This window comes from Lissotriton vulgaris, chromosome 11 (genome assembly GCF_964263255.1).
Source record: "Lissotriton vulgaris chromosome 11, aLisVul1.2, whole genome shotgun sequence".
Lineage (NCBI taxonomy): Eukaryota > Metazoa > Chordata > Amphibia > Caudata > Salamandridae > Lissotriton > Lissotriton vulgaris.
The window spans coordinates 404,195,237-404,209,121 of record NC_141699.1 but is presented as its reverse complement, the minus strand read 5'-3'; the positions used below and the strand labels follow the sequence as shown (position 1 = coordinate 404,209,121).

Below are 13,885 nucleotides of genomic sequence, written 5' to 3'. Positions count from 1 at the left end.
GTTTATACTCTTTATTAACCAGGTGGTGAAGTTTCTCACAGACACTCCGACTGACGCCCCTTCCTTAGGTGGGATTAAATTTCCTCTTCTAATATTTGCTGACGACACACTTATACTGGCTAAAACTCAGAAGGGCCTGCAAGTGGCTATAAATAAATTTGTGGACTTCTGCAATGAGAATGACCTGGAAATTAACATCAATAAAACTAAGTTCATGGTCTTGACAAAAAATAAACCGAAGAGGGGGTATGTTACCATGAATGGGTCTAGTCTGGAGCAGGTTGAAGCTATGACATACCTTGGGGTTTCAATAGACTACAGACTAAGATGGAAAGAACAAGTGGCTGCGCTAAGTTTGAAATTTGCTCGCTTGTCTGGTTGTTTAGTGAAGGAGCAGCGATGCTCGCTCACTAAAAGAGTTTTACCGGCTCTTAAAATCTATAGCGCCAAAATTAGCTCAGCTATTTTATATGGGGCTGATATTTGGGGCTACGTGGACCTATCTGCCTTAGATAGGATTCAGAGCAAATTCCTTCGTAACCTTGTTAGCCTGCCCCCTTCAACACCAGTCCTACCATTATTAATGGATATGGGCTTGTATTCCATCAAACTCCAAGCCCTCTTCAGGATGGTAGCTCTGTGGAGGCGCATATGGTCTACCCCAGAACTTGCCATGTTTGCCCGAGAAATTCATGATGTGAGAATGCAGCCGGGGGCCGGTGACATACCATGGTTTAAGCAAATTAAGACCACTTTGATTAAAATGGGTCTTCCTTTGCTCTGGTCTGAGCCGGGTTCCAATACTTTCCCTACAAAAAAAGACTTCAAGCTACTTTTCTGGTCAACGGTAAAAGCAGAACATGTTGTTTTAACGGAGAAACAGAACTTGACAGGTCAGTTTCTGCTTCATAAAATAGTCCCTCACATAGAGAACTACTGGGATGTTATTCCTAAAACATTAGATAGAAAATTATACCACCAGTTTCGTGTAGGAACACTCCCTTTGAGGGCTTTTACTAATGGTTGGCAGAAGACAGAATCATCCCTTTGCCCCTGTTATGTTTGCAGAGAAACATTGGGTCACTTTTTATTTGTATGTGCAGCTTACAGTGACCCACGATGTAAATGGTTGAAACCAGTGTGTTCCAGACTTAATACCCGAGTAAGCAGCGAAGCTTTGCACATTCTGAGAACAAATACCGCTGAATGGCTATCCATTGGAATGGCTAAATTTCTTGGATGGGCTTGGCTAATCAGGATCAAGTCAGTTCGAAATTTATCGTCTTGAATAATTTTGAATAGTATGCTTCTGCAATATACTATGGTCTGTCTAGAATTGATGTCCAGTTTTCTTTCATATATAAATGTATACTTGTAAGTTTTTCTTTGTATATTTTTAGTAATTCTTTAAATATTTTGACGTCTATTAATGTATGTTTACTTGGGTATTTTAATCTAAACAATTATTGTTATTCTTTATTTGCTTGTTAGTACTGCTTTGATATTTTTAGATTCTGTTAAATTAATTTGTATTGATTGTTTTGTATGTGTGTCTTTTATGAATAACAATTCGCAATAAAGACGTTAAAAACTGAAACTGAGTCTTTTCTTCTCAAGGCTGTCAGAATTCCACATTAAAGCATTACTTTGCTTGTTGTCTTTACTAGTCATGAACACCATTAGAACGTTCCCTGCACTCATTAGCTGTAAGAAAGGCACTTTGATTATGGTATGGCCACAACCAAGTAATGTGTTGCCAAGTGGATCGGGGTGTACATGTAAACACCTCCCTAAAAGACAAAAAGCTCATTCCTCTTGGGGTAAGAGGTAAGGCAGCCACCTCAGCTTAGCTCAGAAATACGCCTCTTGCAGACATTCACAAAGCTGTCACTTAAAGATCAGTTCATACCTTCACCAAGCAGGACTGCTTGGATTCAGATACAAAACCTGACTGTAAAGTTGGATTAGCCAGTCTGAGAAAACTATTTGCTTAACCACATAACCATACTAATGCCCAATTGTTCGTACAGTAATAGATTTTTCTGTATCCTTAATGGGAAAGCAGTCTATTTTCATAGCTTTCCAAAGTAAGCATATCAAGCTGCAACTTTCCTTTCAATGTCAGGCAGGCTCCCAACATTTTGCACTACAGTCTACAATACAGTCTTGAAATAAACCGAGTTGGGCTGTCTACATTTTGAAAATCCTGGCCTGAATAGAAGGGTACTACTCTTCATATAGTTGAATATCACCCTTTGTGTATAAAGTATGGATACATTAATCTAGATGACGTGTTAGGGGTCCACACTCAGCAGGGAATTATTCTAACTCTTATAATTGCAATGAAGATTCCTACAATGCCAAACCAGGGCCACAAATAAGTAAGCAGTTCTTATTTAGCTTTGTGCAATTTGTTATACATTTTCAGTGCAGAAACTGGCTTGAATAGAAAATGTCTCATTGGAACTATAAGACTGAATCTGTAATTAGGCCATATGCTGTGCGTTATCAACATTCACTGCATGATTTTAGAAATTATTCAGCAGATATCTAGCTTGGTTTTCATTGGAGCTGTCCTAATTATGGTGCAGTTTAAGGCCTTTCCTCCTTTGCAACAAGTGTTGAACATTCAGTGTATAATCCCGATGTGCCTCTGGCCTGGATCTCCGTGAGAGCAGCTCTGGAGCTTCCTGGCCGGTTAGCCTTCTGGCCTGTTAACCTCTTGCATCCTGCTTTCCGGCTGCAGCATATGCGGGGCCTGCAGAGGAATCTGACAGTTTTCACTTAGACAACCACCCAAGCATATTTTGCGAAATACTTAAATGATGCGTATTAACCAAGGACAAAGTGGCACAGTTTTAGCCAGCCTTAATGAACATTGTTTATACTCATTCCTTTGTAGAAAGGCTCCATTATTGCAGAGGATTTCACTTTCATTTTAGAGAACTTATAAGAACCCTCCCCCTTTTCACTAGTCCTGCACTTTTAACTGGGCCACTTTACTTCGCAGATGCCTTTCGCAAACTCCTACAAGCAACTGATCTTGAATGTGAACTTTTGATTTGTGCTTTACGCTCAAGGCCTAACCATTCATTATGTTAAACACTAGTCCGACAGCATGCTGGCACAATACAAACCAAATAAGGTATGTTTCAGTTGGAATTATTCCAAGGTGTTTGGGCTGTTTTCAGTTTGACTCTTACTGAAGTATTGCAGCCATTAACATATACACTTCCTGTACTCTCAGGAGATCTTCGAATGAAGGGACATCTTAAGCAGTTCTGTTCATTGAAGTTGTGCTTTTCCATTCTGGATCAAATTCCTTACGTAGAATGCTGCAGGAGCCTTCACGAGGCGGTGGTGTTTTATTAAAGGATGTGTTAGACGTTCTACGTATACTGTAGGCACCATCTCTTTTGAAAATATTAGATTTACTGCTGCCTGCAGTAACTTTAATCTCATTATCTATGCGTAAGGGGGATGAAGCAGATAATGTAATTCTCTTCAGATACCTTTCCACATCCTCCTCTTTTTTTCAATCACCAGGCTTTTCCTTTGGCTTTAATTGCCAGTCTTTTCCTTTGGTTTCTTTCTATAATTTTAATAGATGCCATACTGTTGGCCCTTACCTGAGAAAATGTTGGGAGGAATATATTGAATAAAGCCCATACTCCTCTGCAATACCCATTTTCCTGGACTTCTGTGCACTGTGTTCATAAAGAGCTGGATGCAATGCAGGGCAGTCCTCCACTGAGCACCCCATCACGTATTGCTAGCTATACCAGGGGGCTCTTTCTGATGTTGGGTGTTGGGAGGCGGGGGTGAGGGTTCGAGTGAGAAGCATCACAACATAACAAGGCTCCACTTGGAATTACATTTTTACTTTCTATTAGAGTCTGCAGAAGCTACTCCGTAATCAGTTTTTGGAATCCAGTAGCCACGCCTTCTAGTGAGCTAGACCTCCATACTCGAATAAACTGGATACTCTCGTGGGTGTCTTACTAAGCGCCAAACAAAACTGAAATGGCTGTTTTGTTGCAACTCATTCTAGGACCTCACCAGTCTTCAGTCAGAAGCGGACAGACTTCTAATTTTTGGCTTAGAAAAAAAGAAAATTAGATTGATTTATTTTTTTCATACTTTATGAAAGTTGTTTGAGGGTCTGCTTTGACCCGCTGAATTTATTGGAAAAGTTATGAACCAGATGAACACATTTTCTTCTGTAGAGTATAGAGCAGGAAGATTACAAGTAGGTAACATTTATATATTTTTTGGTAAACCATCTACAATGAAACAGGCCTGCATTGTACGGAGATGCCCATTCCAGACATTTTAAATGCATGTTTTTCTGTGGTGTTGCTTATCTTATCCTGGGGAGATGAATGTGTGTAGATGTACCTAATAGATCCAACAAGCTGTATATCAACAGGGCACCATTGTGAAAGCAGTTCAAACGCACAGCCTTAAGGCACTCAGTCTGTGACTTGAAAGATATAACACCCATGTGTACTCCTCCGAGCTGTTAGTCTATAATTTGATAACTGTGCCTACCTTGTCCTCTTGCGTGATATAAAGCGTTTCAATCCCATGGATGAGACACAAAGTTGCGAATAAGCAGTCACTGGTTTGTGATCATTAACAAGTCTCTTATTTAATTATAATTGTTGCATTCTCCGTTGTAAATTGTGTATACTCGGTAACAGGAATTCCCTTACTTCTTTAAATGTTTCCTAATATAAGACTATTCTTTTACTGCACTGCCCCCACCCCTCATGTAGTGGTTGAACGACCCCAAAACACATACACATGACTTGCATAAACCTGAATTCTGTGAAATTTAAACCTAAATCGTTGTCTTCTTTTGTTTCAGTTCTTTTGTCAATCTGCTCCCTGCTTTGTGACCCCAACCCAGACGATCCTTTGGTACCAGAGATAGCACACACCTACAAAGCAGACAGGGAGAAGTAAGAGCTCTGCCCTTTCCTTTTGCTCCTGCGAGTTATCTGTGTGTCGGAAGTACTCACCCTCTGCATCCAGAATTCAGTGTGTGCCTGCCATGAACATGAGGGAATGTGTAGCAAAATTGAATGTCTTCACTTGGTTATGGCTCCATGCCACAGAAATTGTAGAGTTCTCGCAGTCTGTACTGTTCCTAAGGACAGCGTGCAGCTTACCATACTAACATCCACGCGTATCTCATCCTTAGACATTTTTTAGAGATGGTTTGATAGGGCTTTCTGTTATTATGGTGTGTATGGGCAACCCGAAATATGGCAGTATATATGTTTCTGTGGTCAATCTACTACTACTCAATTTGTGAAAACCATGTTTTGATGGTTATTAGTAGTATCCATTAGTTTCCCGCATGTGTTAGAATAGGCTTTCAAGTTCCTTCATTTTTCAGTGCATGTTTAGATTACAGATAAGCACTACTCTGGTGTTGTCAGTGCCTTTCTACATACAGACGTTGGAACTTAGCTAAGCCTAAGCTTTCCCATATGTTTGAATCTTGAGTTGTGCGTCACTCTAAAAAAAACACAAAAACATTAACAATGGTGTTTTCTTACTTCCCATTGACATATGTATATTATGTATGAAGAACCACTCATTGACAATAGAAATCTACTTTGATGCATGAGGTCTCTTATTGGTAATTGGAACTGCATACAGACTTGTAAAATGGTGCCTCCTGTGAACCATAAAAATATATAGTCTGAAGGTAAAATCTCTGACCATAAACCTTGTACATCGACAGCAGGAGTCCGACCTTGTGCTGTGCATAGAAATGTAGACAGACTGCAGAAAAGGAAACTCACTGACCCCTTAGAAACATGTGCATCAGTCAGGCTGGTGTCTGTCACCATAGAAACATAGATCTAGTCTGCCATTGACTGAAGTAAAATGTAACTGCATAAAAGCCCCACACACAATCTAGATAACAAACAAGGTGCCTTACTGCCCATTGAAACCTATACAGGGGTAGCATTTGGGAGCCTTCTTTCTGAATATACATGGTGTCAATTAATACGTTTCAAGTAATCGTACACTACAATAGGAGTGCCTCCTAAAAGGACATCTTTAATCAGAAATGTTGATAGCTGTATGTATGTTCAAAAACGTGCCAGCCCTGTAAAAACATGGTAATCCGTTTATTTTCGTGGTAAGTTTCTTTCGGCAGTGACTGGAATTTTAGAATTTCCGTTCTATTTGATATAGTGTTCCATTTCAGATCCAACTACTGGCCTCAAGTGAATAATTTAATGCCAGAATGAAAGTTTGGAAATAAATATTGTGCATTTAAATAGTTCATCTTAACACCTAACTTGTTGTTATAGTTAGGTTAGATTTATTTTTATAGGAAGAGCTTTTTTTCGCTTTGCTAATAAACTGTGGCGCTATTTGATAAAACTTTGTTTCAAAACTTCACCTCTGCTCCGTTTTGAAAAGTTTAAAACTTTAGGAATACCGGTGTACTCTAAGGTGATTTTACCCAGTGTTGTGCTAATCCTCCGCTGGGATTTGATGAACCAAGTTTGTGATGAAACAGTTTTCTCTCATGATTTTCTCATAGCTTATGGAATGTGCTCCAGGAACTAAAATGAGAGCATACTTTAAGTAAATTCACACTATCTCCCTCAGCCATGTGAGAATAAAGTGTGACTTACCGAATAAAACGTACTTCCAACAATATCAGCAGCCTGCTAGTTGATTCATCAGTGGAATGCTGCTTCCTCCCACAGTGGTCTAGTGAAACACTACAGTGCTAACGTTCTTATTTATGGCAAAAGTGTGGCACACCTGAAGGCGTCTTGATTGAATCAAAATTGTAAAACTTAAAACATTTCTTTTAGAAGTGAACAACATAAGAAAGGTGCAAACCAAATTAGGATACATTTTTTATGACGTCTTAAATATCTTCCTCATCCATTTCATTAAAACATTTTGACATGCAGACTTAAACATGTACTGTCAACACCAGCAGCATCCTGCCAGTTAATTTCCAGGTGATCAACTGCAGCTTTTCCACAGTGTTTTATTGAACAATTAGAGTGCTAACATTCTGAAATTATGTCTAAAGTGCTGCACACCTTAAAGCCACTTTAAAGGGATCAAATCTGTAAAACCGTTTCTACAGCGCATACTGCAGTAAGTGAAGACATTAGGGAGCTTGATAGCAAAAAAGTCTCTCAAGATGGCTGCCTGAAAATAATGATCCCAAATATTGCGCGCACACACACAAACATACCCATGTGGTCCAAATATATCCCTGTGGTAGAAGTGTGCAAAGTGCTTAAGTAACTCATGCAACAAATAATCAAGAGTTCTTTTAGAAACCCGTTCAGAGGGCCATGGGGCAAGCAGGATCTAACTGTGAGGGTTGAGGCTATTTGCTCCTAACACCCGGGGCCTGGTCTTCTATGGATCCCAAGCAAGTGGTCCAAGTACCCTTTAACACTTGACTCTCTGAGCAGCTCAGTGCTTTCGCAGGGTGTGCTAGGGAGGTGGGGGGGGGGGGGGGAGTGGATACAGGGGAGTGATCACAGCTTCACCACTAAAAATAAGCGCCGTAACATGATTGTCCAGCCAAATACTTTTATAGCAAAAAAAGTTTTATTTTACCGCTATCAACACCAAGGTAAATATGAAATTTACAAACAACTACACGGTCCTCCTAAGGTTGGTGCGCTAGTGTTTATAGGCAGTTCCACTCCCTCCTTGCTCTAGCGGTAGTGGTTATTCTCCATTCACTGGGCTTTGAAGAGTGTGGTAAGCAGGGATATCTTGTGACCTTATTGATCTTGAGCTGCCTCCCAGACCAGCTGTCCCTTTACTATTGTGCTGAGGTTTTTGAAAGGTCTAACCAATATGTTATGCCCTACTCCCTTTGTGGGAATTACATTTGGTGCTTCTATTTTTAATAGGGTCTCCATTTCAGCACCTACACAGTTATTCATGTGACTTCTGACCCTTAATGTCTTTTTTCTTGTTGCCATTACATACACCAGACAAATTAGCTGCAAGCACTGAGAATGAGGCTTCCCTTTACTTTATTCTTCCCTGCTATGCATGTGCTCAGAACCAGAGCTTCTTTCCTTCCTAAGGAAGTGACTCCATTCCATCTGGGTCAGTTGGTCACACTCCCATCCCAACACCCCTCCTACTAAGAGAAGAGGCTTCCTAGGCTTGATCTTAAAATGGCGGTCATTTGTATGTTGACCACGCAGAGGAGTTCCGGGTGGACAACCAACTCTTTGTGGTGTACGTTCCAACAAAAAGAGGAAAAAGGTGTATAAAACAACATTATCAAGATGGTATATTCTTTGCATTAAGATCTGCTATGCAATTGCATAGAAGGAACTCCCAGAAGGATTTTGAACCAAGTTCCTCTTAATCTGCTTTGCCTAGTAGAGGCCCTGTAAGTGACTTCTCCAGAGCAGTCACTTGGTCATCCCTTCACACAATCAAAAAGCACTATTGCCTGGGCTTTGAGGCACATGGATTCTTCAGTTTCTGCCAAATGTCAGTAGACTGGCTCCGGAAGATGAAGATGAGGCGGTTACCGTGACATCTTATTTGGAGTACTGTGGGTAGTGTAGTAGTCACCATCTACATAATCAGCCCCGCTGGTCATGCCACTCTCTCCAGCTCTGACTGCGTGGCCTCCTTCTCTGCAACCATCTCTTCAGCCACATACATAATCTTCTCTTTCCCCACCTCCTCAACGGCCGCCTCTTCTGCAGCATCCAGTTTCTTCTGCAGATCCACTTCATATCTGCCTCCCTCATGACCACTTGTGGTCATTCAAGGTACATTTCCTCTTCCAGATATTATTTTAGGCGTAGGCATTGCTCTAGAACAATTCCTTTCTCTAGGTCATCATTTTCATCTGACACAAGAAGATTCTTTGCCAGCAAGAATATAGTCAGTTGAGAACAGCGACCGCTTCGGTGATTTTTGAAATGCATCACCAATTCTTATCCTCAAGGCTCTGTTGAAACCGGCTATGGCTTTACTTCCCCCTATGGAAATACTCCTAACTCCACCTTCAGCTAAGTCTGCACTGTCCAAATTGCAAAAAGTATACAGGCCTCCCTAACTGGTTGCTGTTTTCCTTCGTAAGCAACCCTCCTGCCTTAGTATTGGTGTAAGCTGCAAATAAGTTTCATGTCTGCTCCCTAGTCCACTGTTCTGCCAGGAAAGCAGAAAACTTGATTTTTGTAGGGAGAAAAATGTGTACTACATCTGCTGCAGTCATGAAAATGGCAAGTGCCAGTGCTCTTCTGGGCAGATGCAATATTATGGGGCTCGCTCCAGAAATGTGTCAATTCTCAGAGGGATCACAGACAAGACTTCATTGAAGTTTTGAACAAGAACATGGTGGTGTCCAATCGGGTCATCAGTGCAGCTCCAGAGACATGTATTCTAGCTGCACATGGATATTGTCCTGACTTTAAGGAGATCCTGTTGTTTGAGATTAACAGGCCTCAAGCCAGAGGCTCAACAAAGATTTAAAATGTATCTTTTTCTCACACAAATTTATCTGACAGTCATACCAATGACTAAATGGCCCGTATGTAAGCTAAAATGGAGAGCTTAAGCGTTTTATGTCCGGAAAGAAGGCACTGGCCAAGGACATGTACACGTGTAAAACTCTGCTTAGTATCACAACAGTAAACGTTGTTGATAATACCCATAGATAGTTAAAACCCTTCAGTGGCCTCAAAGTCATCAACAAGAGCAACAAAGACCCTTCCACCAACAAAGGTGCCATCCCAAGAGTAAGAGGTCACCAATTTGCTGCTGCATTGACAAAGCCATGAATATCAACTTTTCCCCTCTTCCGTTACCTACGTTGGTTAAGGGAAGCATTTGGAACTACCGGGAAGAATGGTGTTCCATTTCTTGCAAAAACCAGCTGTGAAGACTTTTCTTCCTTCCCAGAAAGGAATAGGATTTTATTCCTGCTGCTTTCTAGTGAATAAGATGGGGCTGAACGAAGACCGAATTCAGACCGATTCTGCATCTAAAACTGGCAAGCAAATGGATATGGAAAGATAGGTTCAAGATGCTAGCAGCACATCTCTGGAGGCAGATGATTTTTATCTATTGCTATCTGGACGACTGGCTAATCAAGGCATCAAGATCTCAGCAAGCTTGCCAGTTTTTCCAAATGATAGTCTCTGCTTTCAGTTGCTTAGAACCTGCTGATAAATTCTGCATATTTTGAAATCAAAAGTTTATGCTTTGGAGGACAGACTAACTATAAATCTGAAATGCCAGTCAGTTTAAAGCAGCCCATCTGACAGCAAGGCAGGTACTGTCACTACTGAGTTCCATGACACAATACATCTTTCTTCTTCCAAATGCCTGCCTCCACATGAGGCCATTAACGGAGTCTCTGGCAGACCACTGGTGTCTGTTCTCAGTAAAATGGCAGAACAAAGTCCTCCTTCCACCCTTTGCCGCCCAGTCCTTAAATGGCGGTGTCATCTGGAGAATCTCCTGAGTGGAATGACTTTTCATCAAGGCATTCCATTCCAGATGATGGCGCAAGATGCCTCCTTCTAAGGTTGGGGTGCACACATGGATCACCTTCAAATTCAAGGAACTTTGTCCTCAAAGTAAATTTCATACAGTATCAATCTGCTGGAACTGAGGGCTGTACACCTAGTCCTGAAAGCTTTCCTACTCTTACACGACGGACACCCTCCTTGCTCAGACGGACAGTACAAAATTGGTGTACTGTCTCAACAAGCTGGGAGGTATGAGGTTCTGAGACTTATCACTAGAAGCCCAAAGCATCAGGAATTGATTAATAACCAGGAACTTGAGAATCCGTGTCGCCCATCTCCTGGTAGTCCAGAACACTTAAGCGGACTCTCCAAGCAGATCAGTTCTCTCACTTAGATCTCTTCTATATAGAGAACAAAAATGGCAGACGTCACCCCAAGAGTCACAGGAGCAAAGGAGGCTACCTGGTGTATCAGCTAGTCTGCTTTTCCTATGATTCCCCTGATTCTAGCAGTGTTCATCAAATTGAGTTGTTTGAGACCCTGTATGACGTTAATAGCACTGGTATTGTGTGGTGCAGCTGCATCAAGATGGCGTTCTGGTTTTAGGACTGCTCCAACAGGAGACTCAAGATCAATAATTGCCCACCTCCATCCTCTCCTTGGGGATCCTGTTTCAGGCTGAACTGGGGTGAGGAACCGGTGCGGCAACATTTGAGCCGTTTTGCAGAGCCTCCTGAATACAGGGGAGCAGCCTGATGCATCAGGACCTCTCTGAGCCACTGCGGCTTTCAACACTGCCTGGTACAAAAGAGGGAGACCCCGGGTTGTGAGGGACAAGGCGGTCGGTGTAAGCATCCAAAGCTAGCTGGCAACAAGAGGGGCACCAGTGGACTGCCTGTACTCCACCTCCTTTGACAAACTTTGGGCTGGAGCTTATAGAGAGGCACTGGAAGCCTGGCACTCTTTAGCGAGTGAGACCGCCCACCAGCCGCAGTAAGTATTGATTTGCAAGCAGGCTGCTGACTGATGGCCCCCTCTCTTCCCTCTATATTGTGACATTAGTCTTGCATTGGCTCGTCTTTTGGCCCTTGCTGGAACCGCTCAGCTAGCAGTGCGCTGCCTGGAAGAGTCACACAGAGCGCCAAACTAGTCCGGGGGTGGGGGGCCTTCATGAAGTCTTGTGACTGTGGCTGTGACTGTGGCCCGGGGGCTTCCTAGTTTCACTCCCCACAACACTGCTTGTGCCATCCCATTGACTGCTTTGTGAAAGAACTGGGGGCCTAGTGGGTCAGTCACAACTCCCCATCTCGTCCCTTGTGACTCCTGGCTCGAACAGACTAGAAGAGGTTATAGAAGAGAAGATATCTATCTGCAAGCAGCGACTGATCATGGGGCGTAGAGAAGGCGCAGGATCCCAGTTGGGCATGAGAGCGCCAACACTGCTGGTCTCCCTGGACAGCAGCTCCCATGTGGCTCACACAGATTTAAAACTGGTCAAAATACTTGAGGCCATTGCAGATACCAGGCAGGATTAATGCACTAGAGTCGGCACACTAGCAGGTGAATTGAGTTTACTGCACGAGGACCAGCAGAAACTGTCAGACCTTGTCACACACGCCGAAAGTGCGATCACGGAGAGTAAGCCAACAATAAAGGATCTGGTGTGAGAAGTCCTTTTCCTCACCAGTAAAATCCACAAGTTATCTGCATAATAGGCTTCCCAGAAGGACTTGAGTGTGCGGATCCATGAAATTCTTCGAAACCTGGCTGCTGTAGGAGGTGGCTCCAGACAAACTGTTCCTCTGCTTTATAGTAGAACATGCCCACAGAGTTGCGCAGAGACTGCCCGCGGGGGCTCCACCTAGGGCTGTAGTGGCCTACATAATGAACTACAGGGACAGAGTCTCTGCTGCAGGCAAACCGGATGACTCCACCACTTCACTTCCCTACGCAAATGCATGTGTTCATCTTCCCTTACTACACAGTATTGGTGCAGTGCTGCAGGGCCTTCTTCCTGGGGGTAAAGCACAGACTGAGACGGATTGACCTGAGCTACCTGCTGCTCTTCCCAGCAAAACTTAGTCCTGGTCAGAAACACAAGCTATTCTTTCACCAAACCATAAGATGCCTGTGATTAGGTGGAGCAACGCCGATATGAGTCTTCCGCTCCACCATCACTGCTGCTGCGGTCGCATGCAGTCCAAGCTCAATGCCGCAGGGAACGCAAAGCTCAAAACACCAGTGGCACTGGGGTCCAGGGCCTCCGACCTCAGAACAGGCTAAGGAGGAGCAGGCCCAGGCGCCAATGACAGCAGTCACATTATGGGCAGATCAGCCTTTGCCGCTGCCTCAAACTCCGAAAGACAGTAATTTTGACATTGAATCTAACTGCTCCACAAATAGCATGTCTCCGGTAATACTGCTAGAAGTGACGCCACAGATAGTGGGGGGGAATTATGTGAAAGGTAACCAGAGGTGTAGGTATGGTTCGCCCCATAGGATTTGTCATTAAGAACAGTTCTCTTTGTTTTGTATTTTTAGACTTTTAGTCTGTCCAGATGTGGTGAGGACTATGGATGATCTGGTTATCCCCATGAGAGCTTTGGAGGCAGCTGCCCAAACTGACCATACAAAGCAGGGTGAATTAACAGAGGTGCTGGAAAGGCATGCCCAGCTTACTGGACAGACTTTCGGGCGTACCAAGCAAAAATGCATTCAAAGTGGGACAAGTCAGGCTGTCTGATAGCATGGCTTTTACGTAGTGCTACACCAACTGCACTGGTCACTATGATCAGGATAACCACGGTGCAAATAGTTGCCAATCGGGTAGATATACAAAGAAGCATTCACCACCCATTACCAAGGCCTATTTTACCTTCCCATCATTGACCGTCAACCTGCCATACTGCACTTCCTCACCTCGGTAACACGAACTGCTGTCGAACCTTTGGATAGAGAGGAGTACAACGCACCCATTACATAATCTGAAATCCGAGGGGGGGGCATACGGGGCGCAGCGACTAATAAGACTACTCGGCTGCATGGGTTTCCAATCGAATTCTATAAGGCATACGAGCACCAATTGGCTCCTAAGTAACTAGAGCTGTACCAAACGGCCCTAGCGGAATGCCAGCTTCTGCCCACACTTCGGGAGTCCTAACTAGTGTCCTTCCCAAAGCCTGATCAGAACCCCCTGGAACTAACCTCATACCTCCCATTTGTCTATGCTAGGGTCTGATTATAAGATCTTGAGTAAGGTTATAGTGGGCTGACTCTACAAGCATATTCTACAACTGGTGCGTCCAGACCAGAATGGTTTTGTGCCAGGAAGGTCTACCACTCTTAATATCCGCTGCTTACACAGGGTGATG

At 43.2% G+C, this 13,885-nt stretch overlaps 1 protein-coding gene across 1 annotated transcript in view; it reads left to right on the top strand.

Moving 5' to 3' along the window:
- The window catches only part of UBE2D4 (ubiquitin conjugating enzyme E2 D4), a 362,319-nt gene that overhangs the window by 262,619 nt on the left and 85,815 nt on the right, over nucleotides 1-13,885 (top strand). The window contains exon 6 of the mRNA XM_086943450.1: nucleotides 4,871-4,964. Within this exon, the coding sequence (XP_086799576.1) occupies nucleotides 4,871-4,964 (94 nt within the window). The remainder of the gene's footprint in view (nucleotides 1-4,870; nucleotides 4,965-13,885) is intronic.